Source organism: Mustela putorius, unplaced genomic scaffold, assembly GCF_011764305.1.
Source record: "Mustela putorius furo isolate JIRA1106 unplaced genomic scaffold, ASM1176430v1.1 tig00003983_pilon_pilon_pilon, whole genome shotgun sequence".
Lineage (NCBI taxonomy): Eukaryota > Metazoa > Chordata > Mammalia > Carnivora > Mustelidae > Mustela > Mustela putorius.
Window position 1 is genome coordinate 7,903,905 of NW_025422123.1, and position 20,199 is coordinate 7,924,103.

Genomic DNA, 20,199 nt, shown 5'->3' on the forward strand with positions numbered 1-20,199 from the left:
GTTTGTTCTTGAAACTTCTTGAAACTTGTCAGGTGGTTCTAATGTTCAGCCTGGTTGAGACAGCTACCAGTCTGGTTCTCAAAGTGCAGCCCAGTAACCTCCTGGGGCAGTTGTCAAAGGCCTGGACTCCAGCCCTGCTCCAGACCCAGATCATCTGCCTCTATGAGATGGAATCAGATCATCTTGAGGAAGAAAGGCCATACAGTACAGTCAGTGGTTTGCACTTCTGGCTCTGGAGAAGAGCCAGCCTGGGCTTGGTACAGACTGTCATTTACTACCAGGGAACCCAGTGCAACTGACTCCACTGCCTGTGCTTCATTTTTCTCATCTGTGCCATGGGCCGCCCCCATCCCCTAGAATTGTTGGGAAGAGATGAGATAATGAATAAAATGAGGTCTGGCACAGAGATAGTGCTTAATACCTGTTAGCTGTTCTAGGAGGAGAACCCAGAGGCCCCTTGTTGGAGACCCACCTTGCTCCAAGACCCCAAGCTATATCTCCCTCCCTTCCTAAGAGCCAGGAGAGTGAGTGACCTCCTCCCCAGGTCTGGTGGCCAGCCTGATCAGTGTCACATGCAGAAAATGACTCGCTTTTTATGTTGCAAATTCAGGTGGATTTTGTCTTCACCTCAATCAGATTTTCTAAAACTGCTTTCGGTTGAATTTATAACTTCATTTATATGTGTAGCTGTTTAAACGTAGAAGCATAATCCATAAATACCGTTCGAGGGTGGGCTTGGAGCCACCGCACTGCACAGGTTCTCCTCCCTGCTCCACTATTACCGGGTGACCTTAGACAAGTCAACACCCCAGAGTTATTTGTCATTGTTGTTGTCGTCATCATCTCATAGAGGCAGTATAAATAGCCGCTCCGAATTTTATTGGTGTCTCCAGCTAATTCTAGAAGTTTAAATGATGCTCTAAGAAGAAGAGAGTCTGCCCAAGCCCACTGCATGACTTTGCCCTCCCCAGTGCAAGCTGATCCACAGACCCAGGCATCCAGATACCTCTAGTTCTGGACACTTGGCCCTAGAACAAAACTTGATTTGGGCAGTTTCCCAAGCCCCAAAATAACAAGACTACCTGATAGGGATAAGCCAAACCAAGGGGCTTCCTGGCTTTGACCAGAAACAGCCAGAAAGGGCAGGATTCCAACCACAAACTCTCACCCTCTTTCCCCAGAGTCATCCTTAAAATTCCCTTCTGTAGGGGTGCCTGGTGGTTCGGTCGGTTAAATGCCTGACTCTTAATTTCAGCTCAGTTCATGATCTCAAGGTCATGAGACTGAGCCCCAAGTTGGCCTCTGTGATCAGTGAAGAGTCTGCTTGTCTCTATCCCTCTGCCCCTCCCCCCATCACACACTCTAGCCTGGGAACATTTTCCCTCTCTCTCCCTCTCTTTCTCAAATGGATGAATAAATAAAATATTTTTAAAAAAAAGAAGAAGAAGAAGAAGAAAAGAAAAACTCCCTTTTGCACTGCTCTTTGGTTCCTGGGTGGGAGCCTTTAATCCCCCAGTCTCCAAATCTGCCTGAAGCCCCTGTCCTTACCCCCCCACCAGTTCTTAACCACACCTGGAACACACACTGCCCTGGGACCCTCCTAGGTATCTGGAGTTACCTAGAGCTGTGCCCGAGTGGAGTCAGAGCTGCCTCCTATCTTTGCGACATGCGTCCTGGGATCCCACCACCGCAGTCATGTGTGTGTGCTTCTCTGTCTTTCTGTGGTAGTTTTCCATTTGCCTCTGAGCGAGCACATGGCATATGAATATGATTCACTGGGTGGAGAGTGGCAGGGAGGGGGAGATGAGCTCCTCAAAGGCTGTGCAGTGCCCCCTACACCAATGTGTGCAGAGGTTGGGAGCTGCAGCAGATAACATAGCACCCCCAGTAGGTGGTATGTCTCTTTCTGCTGGATCTTAGTCCCTCCTTCCCTCCCTGGAACCCTGCATCCTTCCTCCCTTTGCCAAGTCTGCAGAGTAGAGCCACACAGGGGCGAGGTGAGGTGGAGAGACTGAGAGTGGACAAAGTTTTGGTCCACTGGGCTGGGAGGGAGCAGAGTGCAGGCATCCCCAGCCCCTTCTCCCCATGGGCAGGTAGAGATGATGCCCTGGTGGAAGGAAGTTGAAGCCCCCCAGAGTATTGCCCGGCCTACGCCGGGGCTCCAAAGTCTTCCTTTGTGGCAGCCATATCCATCCAATTCCCTGGAATTCTCCGGCACCCCAAGCTGAGTTGCAGAGTCCTCCACCTTCTTGTAGTTCTGGAAAACAAGGACAAGTCCTCTTGTTTTAAGGACTGATTGCTGATCCCCTTTAGTGGCAGGCAAGTTACTGACACACACAAAGACTGGCTCTGGTCGGGACACCCTCAGATCCTCTCTTTTTTTTTTTTTTTTTTAAGATTTTTATTTATTTATTTGACAGAGATCACAAGTAGGTAGAGAGGCAGGCAGAGAGAAAATGGGGGGAAGCAGGCTCCCTGCTGAGCAGAGAACCCAATGTGGGACTCGATCCCAGGACTCTGGGATCATGACCGGAGCCTAAGGCAGAGGTTTAACCCACTGAGCCACCCAGGCACCCCCCAGACCTCCCTCTTTCATGCTCAGTAGAGTTCCTCAAAGCCCCTTCTCTCCCCGAAAGCTCTCAAGGACCCTCACCCACTGAGGCACATTCTGCTAGTGTGCAAACCAGCACAGGCTCTCTGTCATAACAGTTGCCTCAGTACTATCTTTTCAGCCTCTTCCGTCCCTCTACCGTCTATACCTCCAAGATCCCCCAGCCCACACAGAAATTATCTGCCCACAGGAGCACCCAGGAAACCCCTGTCCTCTCCACCTGCACCTGTTCCACACACTAACTGTTCTAAGAGCTGGAATTCTTTCAAAAGCTGATTCAGTTTATCTCTTTCTCCTAGTAGGTTCTTTGGCCCTGCAAACACCCCTTTCAAAGAACACTATTAGTCACCTTCTTGTGCTTGATTCTTATCAGCTCACTTTCTTCAAAGACTCAAAACGCCCGCCGCCGGAGGGAGCCGGGCAGTGCCGGGAGTGGTTGCTGGAATGGAGGACAGCAGTGACTAAGTTACCGTGTCACTATTTTCCCCCAGGGACAGCACATTCTGCCTGGCAACCCGAGCGTTGTTCCGCACAGGAGGATATTGAAAACCTTGGCCCAAGCTGTGAGCTTAGTGCCTTCCCTGATCTCAGCCTTAGACCTCTGGGAGACCCTGGGTCCCCTCCCCCACCCCCTGCCTGGCCAAAGCTCTGGACACCCTGTGTTTATGTCAACAGAGCAGTTGCTGGAGGGCACAGGCTTCTGTCCGCCAGGGGGTTGTCTGGTGCCTGCAGCCCGTTGTTTGTGTACCTCGTCTCAGTAGTGACCGAGGGACAGGCACGCCCTGGCTGGGTCTCTGGAGCAACGCGCTGTTGGGGTCCCAGCTGTCCCAGCACATAAAGCACCCACTCCATCAGCGTGCTCCCGAGGTGTCTTCTTTCACAAAGTGAGAATTTAAACCTTCCCCTGGTGAGGCTTCTATTTTCCACTAGGCTCCTCCTGGCCTCTACTTCCTTCCCAGTGAGGGCAACGCGGGATCAGGCTGGGACCCAAGGAACAGCTGTGCCTGACCCTGTTGCCTACTCCTCGGCCATCTCCAGAACATCCGAATGTTTTCTGAAACGGCCCTGGGAAATGGGACGGGGAGAGGCAGGTTGCAGCTTCTCTTGGGCCTAATACAGCTCCTTCCAGCCCCTGGCATCCCAGAAAGAATGAGGCTGGGGCCTGCGGGGACAGATTGGGAGCATTCCTTTTTCAGTTTCCATCCCTACTCCCCAGCTGCTTTGTCTCTATCCCTGTGCCCTCCACACATATACACCACACGTACATACATGCCTCTGCACATGCACTCCTCACAAACTGATTGCTTCTAGAGCCAAGGTCCCTGAAGAACGCCTTCCTCCCCTAGAGCCCTTCTTGTCCCTCCTTCCTCGGAGCCCAGCCTCGGGGGTCCTGATAGCAGTAGGAGCCGGATGGTGAAGGGGCAATAGCATGACTCTGGCAGGCCGCAGCTCTGCTCTCACTAACTGCATGACCTTGGCCAAGTCACTTAAGCTCTCTGGTCTCAAATTCCTCACTAATAAAATGAGAGTAATTACTATTAATTAATACCTACCCCAACATCCTCGTGAGGAGTAAATGGACTAATTGACATGACCTGCTGAGACCAGTGTCAGGCCCCCACGAAGGGCTGTGTTAATGTCAGTGCTCCCTGTTACTGAATTCCAGGCAGCATAACACAGTTGGAAAAGCCTAGAACTTGAAGGCTGACAGACTTGGGTTCAAATTCCAGCAACCCACAGACTCCTGCTGTGACCTTGAACTAGATGCCTTATTTCTGTGTCTCCTCCTCTGCAGGAGGGGCAAAGGGATAGAAACTTACCCAAGTGTTAACAGGGGGGTTGGGGAATGCCTGCCCTAAAGAGTAGAGTGGCAGCTGCAGAAGGCTGAGCCAAGCTCCCGGCACCTGATCCCCAGATTAGCTGTTGCGCTCTGGGGCCAGCAGGGGAAACTGGTAGGACTTGGAAAGGAGAACCAGGGACCAGCCAGGAACCAGGCCCCCAGGAGGTGCCATAAATAGCCAGAGCTAGCTCAGAGGGCCTCCAGGGATGGAGGGCAGAGGTGAGGGCTGGAGAGGAGCCGTGGAAAAGGAAGCTGTCAGTTATCAGTCCAAGGGAGGACCCAGAGTGCTCTCCCAAGTATCAAAGGAAAAAGGGTATGTGGGTGTGGTGGGAGCGAGGGGTCACCTCTTCAGAAAGGACCAGCTGGGTCCACCTCTGTCCCACCTCCCACCAACACTCAGAGTCAGGAAATTTTCATGACATTGTTCATCTTCACCCTCACAGGAGACTGTCTTGTCTCCTCTTCTCATTTCCATCCCTTTGACCGTCTTGGACAATAACTCGGAAGGAAGCACAAAGGCCCAGATACGCTTAGTGATTTGGCCAAGATCACACAGTGAATCAAGGCCGAGATGGGCTCATGAGCACGGATTTATCTCCCCCCCCCCAACCAATCCTGAGTTATACAGGACAGCCAAAATATCTGTGCCGTGTTTCCCGTCTTCAGGGTGCCTGGGTGGCTCAGTCAGTTGAGTGTCCTACTCTAGAGTGTCCTACCCTTGATTCTGTCCCAGCTCATGATCTCAGGGCTGCAGGATCCAGCCCTACAACAGGCCCCATGCTCAGCAGGGAGTCTACCCCCCTCCCTTATTTTCCCTCTGCCCCTCTCCCCAGCTTGCTCGCTCTCTCCCTCTCTCTAATAAATAAATCTTGGGGCACCTGGGTGGCTCAATCAGTTAAGCATCTGCTTTTGGCTGGGGTCATGATTCCAGGGTCCTGGAATCGGGCCCCACATCATGCTCCCTGCTCAGCAGGAAGCCTGCTTCTCCCTCTCCCTCTGCCATTCCCCTTGGTTGTGCTCTTTCACTCTCTCTCTCTCGAATAAATAAATAAAATCTTAAATAAATAAATTTAAAAAAAGAAAAGAAAAAAACCTGTCCTCAAGGAGGAAATCCTTCCCACAGGGTGAATAAGGCCCTGAAAGGATCCCTCCTGGTCACTTGCCTCCCCGCAGACCTTTTACTCTGCCTTGGTTGTTCCAAGCCCCTCACTGCAGCTGTGACCCAGAAGGAGGAGAGGGACACCCACCTTCACAGCTTTACACAGGCTTTCATCAGAGCTGGCTGGGTGGCGCCCTGGAGATAAGAACTATTTTCCGAGAACCTGGACTTACATCCTTGTGTGATCTTTACACCTGACTTCACCTTCCTGAGCCACAGGAAGGTAACTGTAACTGCAAACCAAGGCCAGTGATCCCTGCTGGCGTGACAACTGAATGCACAGTGCGTGCCCAAGGCCCCGGTGAAGTTGAAGACAGGACGCCCCGGCCAGACTGCACCTCATGCTTCTCTGTGTTCTTGCCATTTCCCACCGCGCCTGGCACACAGGAGCCCTTGATTAAGTGTTGATCAAATAAAAGAAGGAAGTGACCTCTTGGCATGGAACTGTTATGTGTTTGTGGGATGACAATGAATAATGTGGGTCCGCCATGTATCAGCGATCACCGCCTTTTCTTTGTGGACACAGGCACTACTCCTACCACTCCGTGCTTAACACCCAGGAAAAAACACCTGAAAAAAATAATCTCAGAGTAAATGCTTTCAGTAGCAAACCTATGAAGTAGGAGAACCAGCTAGTTTATGGTGGATATCAGAGTGCTCTGGAGAATGCAAGGGGCACCAGTAGTAATAATTCCTGGACAACAGGTAGAAACCATGACCATCCAGGATGACCTAAATGTTTGGCCTCTTACTCATGGGGCCCTGTGTGGCTCAGAATTCCCTGGGGAGAGAGCCCCAAAGCCTCAGATACTCCAAACTGACCTGACTTCTATTCTCTGGGCAGACCATGGAAGGTTACCCTCCCTTTCCATCAACGCCACCCAACCCACTTGGTGCTGGGTTCCAGCAGTTCCTGAAGTTTCCAGGTTCCTCACTTTCAACCTCTAGGTGACCCTGACCCCAGCCTTCCACTGCCCTGAGAATGGTCTAGAATTTTCATGCTGCCCCAAACATAAACACCTGTGGCCTCTGCTAAGCATCCAAGATGGGAACTGAGAAAGTGATCCATATGGAATGTGATCCATAGATCTTCCAATGCTGGTTTAGCTCACAGGCTTGTAACTGGTCCCTCTGCTTCTCGTCTTTCCCACCTTTGCCCTCTTCTCAACCAATCAGCCTGGGTGATCCTGTAAAAATATAAATCAAACCATGTGTTTCATCTGTTCAAAGACAATGGCTTCCCATCTCATTCAGAGAAAAAGTCAAGGTCCTTGACAAGTCCATAAGGCCATATCTATCTAGCCCTTACTTATCTCTGGCCTTATATCCTAGGACTCTCCAGCCGCACAGGTATCTCCTTGCTCCTCAAAAACACAAGGAATGATCCCACCTCAGGGCCTTTGCACCTGTTCTTTCTCCCCTTGGACCACTTTCTCTTTACAAAGCATATTTCCCTCATAACCTTCAGATCTTTTCTCAGTTGTCTGCTTTTCAAAGTCCTTCCCTGGCCACTCTATAAAAATACCACACAACCCCTTGACACTTCTGTCCCTCTAACCTGCCTTCTCTCCTTAGCACTTAACACCAGCAAACAGACAAGAGAGATAGAGGGATAGACAGATAGATAGATCACTTATCTTGTATATTGTCCAACACTCTCAAGTGAGGGCAAGGGCACAGAGGGCACTCTCTGTGAGGGCAAGAATTTTCATTTGTTTCGTTCTGGGCCATATTCCAGTACCCGAAACAGCACCTGGCATATAGTAAATGCTGAACAAATATTTGTTAAATGAATAAAGGACCGACTTAGAGGAAACACAGTTTGGAGGTCAAATGTCCAGGCTTCAAATCCTGGTAAAAAAGCCTGGATTTGAATCCTGGCTTTCCCACTCATGGGCTGTATGAGCTCAGGCAAGGCCCTTAACCATCATTTCTGTGAGTCCCAGTTCCCGTACATGAAACAAGGGATGATACACACTGCCTTCTGGGGCTGTTGAGAGCAGTAAGTCTGATTTTACACATAAGCCATGTCCTCTTTCAAAGCCTCTGAGCTTAGGTGCCTGGGTGGTTCAGTTGTTAAGCATCTGCCTTTGGCTTGGGTCATGATCCCAGGGTCCTGGGATGGAGCCTCACATGGGGCTCCCTGCTCCCCCTGCTTGTATTCCCCTCTCTCACTGTGTCTCCCTCTGTCAAATAAATAAATACATAATCTTAAATAAATAAATAAACAAATAACCTCTAAGCTTGTAAATAGCAGTATTGTTACTACTGGAGATTGAGAACCAACATAGCATTATGGGGCCATAACTGGCAAATTAGCATCTGTTCCCTTTCTTTCCACGGTTTCTTTCCACATTGCAAGTTCTTATCCTATCCCATCTCAGGGCCCTCCTTTCCTGAACCAATGTCTCTGCAGGCGAATGGGGCAGGGTTTCTCTGCAGGCACCCTTGGTCAACACAAACCTCACCCTGCTTGCACTTCTGAGAGCATCTCTCCTAAATCTCGGGATGCCCAACCTCTATCCCATTCTCCATCGCCCCAGACAGACCCCCGGGGCGCTAGAAGGGTTGCATGGGGAAACAGAGGGAAGGATATAAGGTGGAGGGAGAGAGTATGAATATATGTGTGAGCCAGTGGGGGAGGGGAGAGCAGGCCTTGCCATCCCCACCTGCCAGCTTCCTGTCTTTGCTTACTGATAAATAGGGGATACTAGTGGCCAGATTTTCCATTCCCCCCATCCCGGCACCCGCTGTCACTCAATTAAAAAAAGATAGAGGGCGAGGGCCTGGGGGAGGGGCTGAGGGCTCCTGTTATAAAGCCTGTGTGGCCAGGAGGTGACAACACTAAGCCTGGCTTGCCCGCTCCTCTTCCCGTTGTCCCCAGGCAGGTTTAGCTGCTGACAGCTGCTTGGGACTCTGCCGCCAGGCCCTGGCCTTGGGAACTCGCTGCCTCTCCCCTTTCTCAGTGCCTGCGGAGCCACCACCCCTCCATGGCTCAGAAAGAAGAGGCTGCTGGGGCCGCTGGGGCTGCTGCGGCCGCCGAGCCTGCCGCACCCACTTCCCAGAATGGTGAGGATGTGGAAAATCTGGATGACCCTGAGAAGCTGAAGGAGCTGATTGAACTGCCTCCCTTTGAGATTGTCACAGGGTGAGAGCTGGGTGTGGTCTGGTTGCCTCCTCCCCAGAAGAGTGTGGGCTGGGGGCAGGCTGGGGAAATTCAGGATGGGAACAGAAGAGGTCAGCGTCACAGTCCTGCTGCCAGGAGTCTACCGTGCATGGTGGGGGCTATGGGGGGGGGGTGGGGGGGACCGCAGCAAATCTCTCTTGGCCTCTCAGGCAACACCTACGCCCAGGGGGAGGTAGGAGCAGCTCCCCGGAGACAAGGCCCCAGAGAATAAAACCACTGCTCAGGCCTCCTGGTAGCGGGCTATCAACCTGCCTCTCTGGGTACAGGCTGTCTAGTTCCAGGGAATTAGATAAGGACATGGGATGACCCAGACAAATTTAAATATGGTCCTGGTCAAAGTACCTTCTCCCTCAATTCTCCTCACTGCTGAGTGGGGGTCTCCTCTCTCTGTATGGCTCTCACTTTTCTCTAGAGCTTCTCTCTGGAATGGAAGATCCTAAGACAGGGAAAACAGATCCTCTCCTAAGGCTGAGTGAGAAGCTTTTTTTTCATATTGAATCAAGTCTGCCCAGGGGTTCTCCACATCTGCCCCAAGGGCAAGAGTAGTTACAGCGCAGGTCATCATCCAGGCCCAGGAGCTTCTGGCCAGAAGAGGTATACTGCCCTTGGCCAAGCACCAAGGAAGAAAAAGGACCCTAAACAAAGGGTCTCCAGGGCCTACGTACAGGATCCCTCTGTCTTGTCCAGATTATGCCTTCTCCAGGAATAAAACCAAGTTGTCCTTCCTCCTTTTTCCTCTCTGTTCCTTTTGCAAAAAACCTGGCAAAGTTTGTAGGCCAAGAATAAGAAAGGACTACATTGCCTCCCTCAACCCCAAGGCTTCCTTGATGGAAATCGCCAACAATGCCCACAGGCAGAGTAAGGTCCACACTAGGAGAAATTTCAGGAAGAATGGAGGCATGGTGCCCCCAGGGGGCAGAGGAGCCCCGGGTGGTCCTCCAGACTTGCTGTTTTAAGCTTGACAATTGATTTTCCAGCCCTGGCCTCAGTTTGGTCATTTGTAACATAAGGAAGTTACACTAAGTTAATCCTTAAGGTCTCTTCCAGCTCAGACACTTTCTGATTTCTAAGAGAACCTGAGGGAAAAACGCACCGTAGTACCTGAGGGAAGAATTCAGGCAAGAGCCTGGAACTTGCGTTCACCCGTGCTCAACAAACGAATGTCTCCTCTTTGTCCTAGGATTAAAGAAACAGCAGAGCATGATTAATATAGACCTAGGGAAAGCCTAGGGCTACCAGGTCAGGAGAGTCCACAATCCCAGTGGTCCTCTATGGAAGGAGATCCTTTTCCTCACCCCTAAGTCTGCTGGTCCATGCTGCCCTTGGTTACACACAGGCATGGGCACACCCACTCTGCCAACAGTTGCGGTCTCCCCAGCACAGCGGCAGGATAGGTCTGGAACAAAACTAGACTATGTTCAATTGAACATGCTTTGGGTTCCCAGGGGAGTTGGTCATAATGGTCAAATCCTCTGATGCAAGTTATATCCACCCAGAGCTTTATGATCACTGCATGCTTGCACACGTGTGAGCCCATTCAACCTTCAGCACAATGCTGGGGATTACTGCCTCTCTACAGATGGGGAAACTGAGTCAGGGAGATTGCATGATTTGTTCAAGACCACAGAACCAGTAAGTAGCAGTTCTTCTTCTGACTCCAGCCAAGTGTTCTTTCCACAGGGCTCTTGTTCATTCCGGGTCCCAGATTTCCCAAACAGGGTTCCACCTGTCTCCATCTGTGAGGCAACAGGGCTCAGAGGCTTCTCTGACCCAAGGCTCAGAAAAAGAGATGCAGCAGGGCAGTTTTCTGGGTGCTCTGAGAGTAGTTCAGGAGGGAGGTGGAGCTCTGAGTGTTTCCTGGCCACAAGTAACAGCTGTGGAGATCTGTCTCCTGGGCCCCTCTGGGTAAACAGATGGCTTAAAATAGCCCAGAGGTGTGGCTGTGTCTGTGCAGAGACAGGATGAGGGAACAGCTTTCCCCTTCTTTCCTCTCCAGATGCCCTGGCATCAAGGGGGTCAGCAAAGTAGCTCCTCTCCTAGCCGAGACTCCCAGAGGGGATGAGTCTGTCTGTACGGCTTCTTAGATTTGGGCTGCAAGCTAGCAGAAGAGCAGACAGGTTTTGAGAAATAGTCAGGAGTGAGGCAGGTGTACTAGGTAGGAATAAGAAGATATGCCCCACTTGTCATGACTCTGGCTTGAATAGGGCACTTGGGATAGAAAGAAGACCTAAGAACATTAACAAAATTACATGGTAGAAAGTGCTAGAAAAAGGTCTAAAACTACAGTAGTGTACCAAAGCCAACTCACGATGACCGAGAATCAATTGTGCGCATCCCTTTCCAACTCTGTGTTCAGTGACTTCATGTTGGTTTCTTGAAATCTCCAGAGCAGGAGTGTTTACAAAGATCAGCAAACCTTAGAAATGAGTATTTTCTTTCCTCCCTCTCTCCCTCCCTTCCTCCTCTCTCTTTCTCCCTTCCTCCCTTCCTGTCACAGAGCTGGTTGTTAAACCAGCACACCCAGGAAAGAAAGAGCCCTCTAACTACAAGAAGAAAAGTAGAGAGGATTGTGCTTAAGATTCAGCTCTGAGGGGTAAGATTTGAGGCCCAGAGAAGCCACCACCCGACAGTACCAGCCTTAATTTCTGGAGTGTTGACCATTGTCCAGACTCTGAGGGGTGGGGTTACTCGACCTATCCTCCAGATGAGGAAACCAAGGCTCAGAGGTATGAGTAATTTGGCCAAAACTAATGGATGGAGTAGGGCATAAACCCCAAGACTGTCTGACTCCAAGTCACCACACTGCATCTAAAAAAAGCCGTAAATGGGAGGTTTCTTGTATTTGACACATATTTACTGAATAGGAATCATTTATGGCTGCCCGTTTTCCCCATGAGGACAGGGACTTTAAACTGCTTTATCTCCAGCACCACGAATAGTGCCTGGCTCCTAGTAGATACTTGTTAAATAAATAAATGAACTAATGAATGAACTCCTATCGTCTGGTAGTCTTTCTGCCAGCCATTAGGGTAAAGAACTAGCTGTGGGGAGGGTTTCTGGGAGGAGAGCAGGTCAAGATCTCTGAAGAGCCAGGCGCGCTCAGCATAGAAGAGAATTCCTCAGATCCGTGCCTGCCTCTCAGCTCCCGCATGCTTTAGGGAAGCTCTGGGGCACCAGAATTAGTTGTCTTCTCATCTTTCCACCCCAGTGATGAGCGACTATGGCTCTGCCCAGCAGGACCTCTGGCTGTGTGTTTGTCTTTGTTTGTTTCTAGTTGTGTTGTGTATGATTTGCATCACGCTCAACCTGCAAGCAGAGGGATTGGTATGGAAGAGAGATAAATGGCACAGACTGTGACTGTCCTTTCAGCTGCTTCTTTAGCTGCCAGTGGTTTACTCTGGTCACATGGAGAGGAAAGGCAGGGTTCGGAGGAGAAGGGACAGCAAGGAGTGGAGGCCTTTGACTTGGCCATTAATCCTGCAAGCCTCTCACACCTCACCCTGGGCTCCAAAGCATGCTGGGGAGGCTTGTTCCAGGGAAAACCAGAAGACAGCCACCGACTCTGGCCACCCTGGCCTCCACTGAGGGTGGGGGAAACTCAGAGCTCCAGTGTGAAGACAATGCCTCCCAGGGGAAAGGCAGGGGCTCAGGGCTTACCTAGGGCAGAATCCCATCCAGAATTACAACCCTAGAGCCAGCAGCCTGGCAAAACCCATCTGGGCTGTTAGAAGTCTGCTTCTTTCCTCCTTCTTCCTGGGCCCATTCCCTAGCATCCACTTTGCAAGTGGTCTGGAAAAGGGAGAAGGAGACGGAAACCAGCACGTCTGCCTCTTTTAAGTAGATCATGAGAGATCTGGTGAGAAAATCTGAACCAAGTCAACACTCAATGATCTGTAAGTAGATTTTTCCACTCCATGGATCATTTTGGAGCAAATGTTCCATCTCAGAGCTTCTACTATCGTCCAGGTTGCTCTCTTTTATGTATAGATTTATGCTTAGGGAGTGCAAATATTTTAAAATGTGAAAGAAATATTCACAACCCTTGTCCCTCCACCAAGTCAACCGTGATCTAAATGGTCTTTCCCAGAGATTAGGATTTTTGGTTTCCTGCTTAGAGAATTGCAAGACCCAGGAGGCTGGGTCTCAGCAGATGAAGTATGAGTGACATGTCTGCAGAAAGTATGAGGAAGGAGTGCTTGAAGAAGCAGGGGAGGGAGGAATAACCCTCTTGGTTTTTGTGCCTGATATTGTAACTGAATCCAGGTGAAGAAATCTGTTACTAGCATATTTTTTCCCGACCACCACTCCAACACGCAGGCACACGCACACCCCATTTCAGCAGGAAAACACCCGCTGGGGGCAAGAATAAAGGCTATAAGTCACTACAGTACTCAGGCATCATGCTATTAGAAAAAAGAAGAAAAGACGTTTGCGATTATCTAAGAAATTAGTGTCACTGTTTTCCTTTCTTCCGCTAGCAGGCATAACAGTGTTGACTTATTTTGTGATTCTATAAAATCACCCGAGGTGGCCATGTTGTCTAGCTCCCTGGAGAGATTTCAGACCTTTTCCACCTCTGTTCTCCTGGGTCCTCTCCAGGGCCTGGCTGTTTCAGCCTGTGGGAGGCCCAAAAAACTTTATTTGACCTTTATGTTCCTTCTGGAAAAGCAAGAAGCCCACTGAGAAGCCAAGAAAGCCCAGTTTTTGAGCAAGCCCAAAAGAAAGACTGGGAGCCAAGACCCTCCCTGACTTCTCTTTTCTTCTTGAAAGTATTTCCCTTCCTTAGGCAGCTAGTCCAGAAGCCTCTGCTGAGGCATGGAGTAGACTATGGGGCTGCCTGCCAGAGGGGAGGGAAACCGGTATTTATAGAGAGGTGAACTTTCTTCCTCTCCCTTGGGTTTCAGGTTTCTCTGGGTCCTCTCCTCTTGCAAAGGGAAGAGGAGGAGGGGAAAACATCAGAGCTTAAGAGAAGCTGGGAAAAGCAGCAGCCTCAGACCAGCCAGCCAATTTGCAATGGCATGCTGGGCCAAATTCACGGTCTTGGCTGGGCTATATTTGGCAAAGTTGGAGCAAAGCTTTTGGGAGCTCCAGAAGGAAACCCGGGGGGGGGGTCACACAGGCAACTTTGGGGACACCCCAATCAACCACACAGTCATGAATACTTCCAAGGGTTTCGCCTGAGAATCCATCATACACACAGCTCTGGACTAGGCTTGGGGGCAGGGGATGTCTGGCAGAAGGCCTTGAAGAGCACAAAGTGTTTGGGCAAGAAAGATAAGCTCTGTGCTTCTCAGGAGAAAAAATAAAAAGCCATTCCAGGAAGTGAAGGGACCATTTAGCAACTTGTAAAATCCAGGAGTGGTCTTATAGTGTGAGTTTAATTGGGGAGAGCTCAGTATGAGTGAACTCCCAATAGGGATTGAAACAGGAGAGGGGAATCATCAGGCCATCCATTCTTCGGAAATGTTAAGTAAATAATAAACACATCCAATCAGGGACAGAGGGGTTTAGAGAGCTAAATATAGTGCCTGAAGGAATCCTGGGGCCAGGTCCTCAAACATATCCATCTCCACAATGGAAACTTAACTTGACAGGAAGAGATATGGAAACTTGGGTGGAGACAATTTTATGGTGGGGGCAGGGAGTACTTCAGGGAAATAGCTCATGTTCACATAGCTCTTTGGCACCTGCTGCTTATCCCTAAGAAGCCAAGGCCCTGGGACACCCGGGAGCTCCCTGTAGTCCCACGAGTTAGAAAGGGAAGGCATGTAGAGAAGTAACAGTGGGGTTAATGGTTGCCACAAGATATCTTCTGGGGCAACCACAGAGATTACCTTTTTTAAAATTTTATTTGATTATTTATTTTAGAGCGAGTTCATGAGGGGAGGAGGGGCAGAGAGAGAGGGAGAGAGAGAATCTTAAGCAGGCTCTCCACTGAGCATGGAGCCCATCAGAACCACCCAGAGGACTCTACAAATGTCAATGCCTGGGCCCCATACAAACCCAATGAAATCAGGGTATCTGGAGGGGAGCCCAACGTGGGGCTTGATCATGACCTGAGCAGAAGCGAAGAGTTGGGAGCTTAACTGAAAGAACGACCCAGGTGTGCCCCCAGAGATTACATTTTTTTAAAAAGGAAAACACTCAGGAATGCCTGGGTGGCTCAGTGGGTTAAGCCTTTGCCTTTGGTTCAGTTCATGATCCCAGGGTCCTGGGATTGAGTCCCACATCAGGCTTCTTGCTTGGCAGAGAGCCTTCTTCCTCCGCTGCCTGCTGCTCCCTCTGCTTATGCTCCCTCGCTCTCTCTGATGAGTAAATTAATAAAATCTTAAAAAAAAAAAAAAAAGAAAAGAAAACATTCAGCCTGCCCAAGCCAGGACTCAATCCCCTCCTCTCCTGTGATATTTTCAGTCTCTCCTGTGAAAGTCTCCTTGTTCCCCTTGGCCTCCTAACCTGCAAAAGGCTTCCCTATTTTAGAGAGATGCAGACATACATAAAGATAGAAACAATCAATTCTGATGCCCTCTCTAACCCCTTTTGAAACCTGGATCTCCCCCTCCTTCTTACTACTGAACTTTCTCCTAAACCTGACCTTTTTCTGCAGGTTTCATTTCCTAATCAACCAGCCCACCCTCGAAGCCACTGGACATAGTCATCACCAAGTCTGACGTCCTAAGACACCAAGCAGGCTTGCTTCAGTTCAGGCTTTTTCCCAGCCTCGCTCTATCTACCAGGTCATCTTCCATGGACATCACTTTCATTACGGCTTTCTTTATTCAGGAGCCTGTAACAGTTCTCTGTTGCCCTCTGAATCAAGGCTAAATGTTAGGGAACTTTCATCCCACATCCTCCATGCTCCCTATGCAATTTAAAAAATCAGCAGTTTTCGAATGCTCTTAGCTAGAGTCGAGCTGCTAGATTAGATGCATCTGGAGGGCAGAGGCCAAGTCTTTTATGATTTTGAAATGACTATACAAGCTATAGCATACCAAGGTACTCTCAAAGATAAAAAAAAAAAAAAAAAAAAAATCTTGGACATTCATCGTGTGACAACCCCTTCACCTGCAGGAAAAGCCAGACTTGAGAAACAATTACTGGAAGGGCACTGAGTGGTGGGCCGAGCCATGCCTGAGATACAGTAGCAGTGAGTGGCAGGGAAGAGAAATGGAAGCAGGAAATGTTCTGCAAAATCTTCATCTTCTTCTAGCAGGAGAAATTTTATATGCTTGCTACCTTGTAAGATTACTATTAGAACACTGCTTTTCTAACCTGGCTGCCTATTAGAATCACCTGGAGAGTGGTTTTTTGTTTGTTTTGTTTTTAAATACTGGTGCCTGGGTCCCCTCTAGACATTCTGATTTCATTGTTTTGGTGTGGGGCCCAGGCTCTGACAAGTGCCGAGTCCTCTGGGTGGTTCTGATGTGTCGCCGGGTGAAGTAGTGACTCATTCAGAAATGTAGGAGTGTGCTGTGTGTTGGAGGGATGATGGAGGGTTTGGAAACCTTCCCTACTGTCTCCCTACTGGGGTGACTGGAACGTGCACCTCCAACTTCTCTCCTCTCCTCCAGATAAACCCTTCTGTATTCCCTCCTTTTTGTTGTTGTTGTTGTCCCTGTCGTCAGCCCGGGCAAGGCCTGTTTTGACAGGAAGGGCCCTCGTGCCCCGAGGCACCGAGTTTGGAGAGCCACCTGCTCCCGGCTGGTCCGAGGAACCGGAGCTCATCCCTCTCTCTTCTCCCGTCCCTCTGCCCCCTCGTCCCACAGGGAGAGGCTTCCCGTCAACTACTTCAAGTTCCAGTTCCGGAATGTGGAGTACAGCTCCGGGCGGAACAAGACCTTCCTGTGCTACGTGGTTGAAACGCAGGCCAAGGGAGGCCAGGTGCAGGCCACCCGGGGGTACCTGGAAGACGAGCACGCCACCAACCACGCCGAGGAGGCCTTCTTCAACACCATCCTGCCCTCCTTCGACCCGGCCCTGCGCTACAACGTCACCTGGTACGTGTCATCCAGCCCCTGCGCGGCCTGCGCCGACCGCATCCTGCGAACCCTCGGCAAGACCAAGAACCTGCGCCTCCTCATCCTGGTGGGGCGCCTCTTCATGTGGGAGGAGCCCGAAGTGCAGGCCGCCCTGAGGAAGCTAAAGGAGGCTGGCTGCCGGCTGCGCATCATGAAGCCCCAGGACTTCGAGTACGTCTGGCAGAATTTTGTGGAGCAGGAAGAGGGCGAATCCAAGGCCTTTGAGCCCTGGGGGGACATTCAGGAGAACTTCCTGTACTACGAGGAGAAGTTGGCGGACATCCTGAAGTAGGCCTCTGGGCCCAGCCTCACGTGAGTCATGGCGCCACGGCTGTGTCCCTAGCCCGTCACTAAGGTAGAAGGCTGGAGGGCAGGTGGGATGAGGGGTAGGTTTGGTTTGTCGCCCTACCCCGACGAACTGCATTTCTCTGCTTTCGGTTGGCTGTAACAACATTTTAGGAGACCCCATTTCCTCTTCTCTTTCCTCAGGTTCTCTCCCTAAGCCCTTTTCGCTTCTACCCTTTTGTATCCAATGAAGTTTTCCCATACCTTGGAATACTCAAGGTGTTGACAGGAATCTGAAAGCTTTGGTGAAACAGAATGGCTTGCTGTGGTCAGATCTGGGTGGTGCAAGTACCTGTTACTGAACAGCAGAGAGGAGCCCTCACTCCATAAGCATGCCCCCATGGGCACGAGTCCAGACTTACTCTGGACACCTTCTGGACACCCTACCCTCACCCCTTTTTGCAAGTTTACCCTTCCGTGCCCTGTAATAGAGGTTTTTCATTTGTTTAGGGACATTTTTTTTTTCTATCTTTGGTACTTTTGAAAGTCCCCAAATGGATTTGTATTCAGCTTATTTATTTATTGCCAGAGACGCTTTCATGTTTTCAAACAAATGGTTCCGCTTTGAAGGAGACCAATAATTTGTGTGAATGTATAATGCAAGAACATTTTTCTTACTTTGAGAAGACCTCAGCACAGCTGATAAAAAAATGTGGAATTCAGGAATGGGGCTATCACAGCAACATGTTCTTTTATGCAGAAATGATGAAAGAGTTAAAAAGAGGTTTATAAATTAGACAGCAGCTCAGACATAGCCTCCTACAGATATCAAGATGTGATCAGAGGACTGGAAGTTAAGATTAGCTATTTAAGCAAATAATTAGGACACAATTAAGGCCAATTTGGCCTCTTGCTGAGGGTAAATTAGACTCTCATACAAACAGGCCGATTACCCTCAGGAAAGAGGGTAAAAGATCCTTCGCTAACTTTTTTCGAGTTTGGTCTCATCTAGTTTGTTCCCGTAGAAATGCTAAAACCAAGTCCCCCCACAAGGCCCGAGTTATGATCAAAATCCTCTAGAAACAGAGAAAAGGGTCTTTTACCACCCTCTTCTCCAATTTTAATTCTGGAACAATTCACGTATTAATAAAACATAAAGCAGCATGCCTCCATGAAGCTATTCAATTTATTTCTGGTGTCTCTCACTCTCAATATTCTTAAGAGAAGAGGTGGTGTCATAGACACGTTTTGGGAAATATCAGTGTTCTGGAGTATGATGTTGGCAGGTGTCTGCTATTAGACATGCACACAGGGTGCCGGGTAATTCTTCACCTGAGCACTCACCAATCTGAGAAGACACAATTTTAAGCCATTTTTTACAAAAAGTACCTACCCAAAGTAATAGGTCAAGTAATACCATGTTGTACTCTGCTCACATAAAATTAGATACCACTCTGAGTGGTGGTGAGGAGTCGTAAAAACAGATTTTTAATGGTGACCTCTGAAAATACAAAATAAACTTTTAAATTCCTTGAAGGTTTTATTAGTGTAGGTGTTATCACTGTAATTATAGAGCCTACATAGACTCTCCAGAATGATGACTGGTAGTTTAATCTTAACTATAGTATACTTTCTTCTTAAACACCTTTCAGAGCCACAGGCTACTTCTTCCAGCTGCCTAGCCAGCAAGTCCTGTGTGTGTGTGTGTGTGTGTGTGTGTGTGTACTGTTGTTTTTCCATTAAGTTGAGTAATTAGATAGCTAAGTCTGCTATAAAAATTAAGCATTTCAAGGATTAAAAGGAGCTTTTAATTTTAGATAATTGAGGGTTGTATCTTATGCTAATGTAAATGGAAATAAAATAGATTAATCTGTTTGAGGGAAAAGTCCACTTCCAAGTCAAATTATTTTTAAATAAATTATTGGACATGTTCCACACTATTAGCCTCCTTCCGTTATTGTACATAACCATATTATCTGGATCCATTAACATGCTTCCCTGTATGCTGTTATTCATGTTCCTGAAGGGAAAGGTTAAAATGTACCAAGTTAAAAAAAAAAAAATTGGCATGAAATCGAGTTGTAATCTCAAAGCCCAAAAGAACAATTCTGCTTAATTAAAATACTAAGAAATGGGCATTTGCTAAAGAAAATTTGCCTTTTCTTATTCCATCTTTAAAAGAAAAATGACAGAATAGGACTTAACCATATATTTAACTCTAGTTAAAGTAGGGATCTTCTGGGGCTTTCCCTGTATGAACCACACCAAAACATGAACACAACACACCTAATGCCGTGTAAAGTGGCAATCACAGGAGACTGTGGGGGAGAAATTCAAACTTGCTTGGAGGGCAGGCAGAAACCCTAGCTCAAAAGAAAATTCATTGTTTGGGGCCAGTGGGCTCTCAGTAACATGCTTTCTTTTCTCACTTAGGTCTGCCTGCTGCCACCAGGAGACAGCAGTGACATGTATGACCATCTGGGACATGCCTGACTTCCTAATACCACTTGAGCTGGACAACATTGGACACCAACCAATCCTAATGCACAGGTCCTCCAAGGACTCCAAATACACTGTTCATGCTGTAAATCACTTAAGCCATGGCTCTCCCTAAGGCTGCTCTTGGGAAAGAGGAAAGTGAGTTGCAAAGAAAGAAACGGCAACCATATATGGGCATCAGGCATCTAAGGGGCAGAAGGGCCTACTTATTTCCCCAAATGGGCTGCTTGAGGCAAAGAACCTCAGACCCAAGGTCTGTGCAGATCTTTGAAATATGTCCAGAAATGCATTTTATGTGAAGTTGGATTTTTTTTTTTAAGAAAGAAAAATAGCAACATTAATAAAAGTGGTGTGGTTTCTCTGTGAACAGGTTTTTTAAGGAACTCGGGCATTTAGAAGTTACTAGGAACAGTGAACTGTCCTAGGAATAGGGATGCTCCCAGGCTATGAGCCAAGCGATGACAATAGAAAGTGGAAGGGAGGCTTAACCCAGTGCTTGTCTAGGCAACACAGGATACTAACTCTCCCAGGCCGACTTCCGACCCATCTTGACCTTTATCAAGTATTTTTTGAGGTTACTTGTAAATGAATGCCTCTTCCCTT

General features: G+C 48.8%; 1 protein-coding gene across 1 annotated transcript; it reads left to right on the forward strand.

Moving 5' to 3' along the window:
* The first annotated feature begins 8,435 nt into the window (after positions 1 to 8,435).
* On the forward strand, positions 8,436 to 19,963 carry APOBEC2 (apolipoprotein B mRNA editing enzyme catalytic subunit 2). Its single transcript, XM_004739969.2, has 3 exons — positions 8,436 to 8,758; positions 16,561 to 17,124; positions 19,531 to 19,963. Exons 1-2 carry the CDS (start codon positions 8,601 to 8,603, stop codon positions 17,102 to 17,104), a joined length of 702 nt encoding a protein of 233 aa, XP_004740026.1. The 5' UTR covers positions 8,436 to 8,600; the 3' UTR covers positions 17,105 to 17,124; positions 19,531 to 19,963.
* Positions 19,964 to 20,199: the final 236 nt, after the last annotated feature.

Bases quoted from the DNA above. Each gene is read 5' to 3' on its own strand.
- APOBEC2 (XM_004739969.2), top strand. From the start codon at position 8,601: ATGGCTCAGAAAGAAGAGGCTGCTGGGGCCGCTGGGGCTGCTGCGGCC. The intron at 8,759-16,560 runs GTGAGAGCTGGG...CTCGTCCCACAG, and splicing joins CCCTTTGAGATTGTCACAGG to GGAGAGGCTTCCCGTCAACT.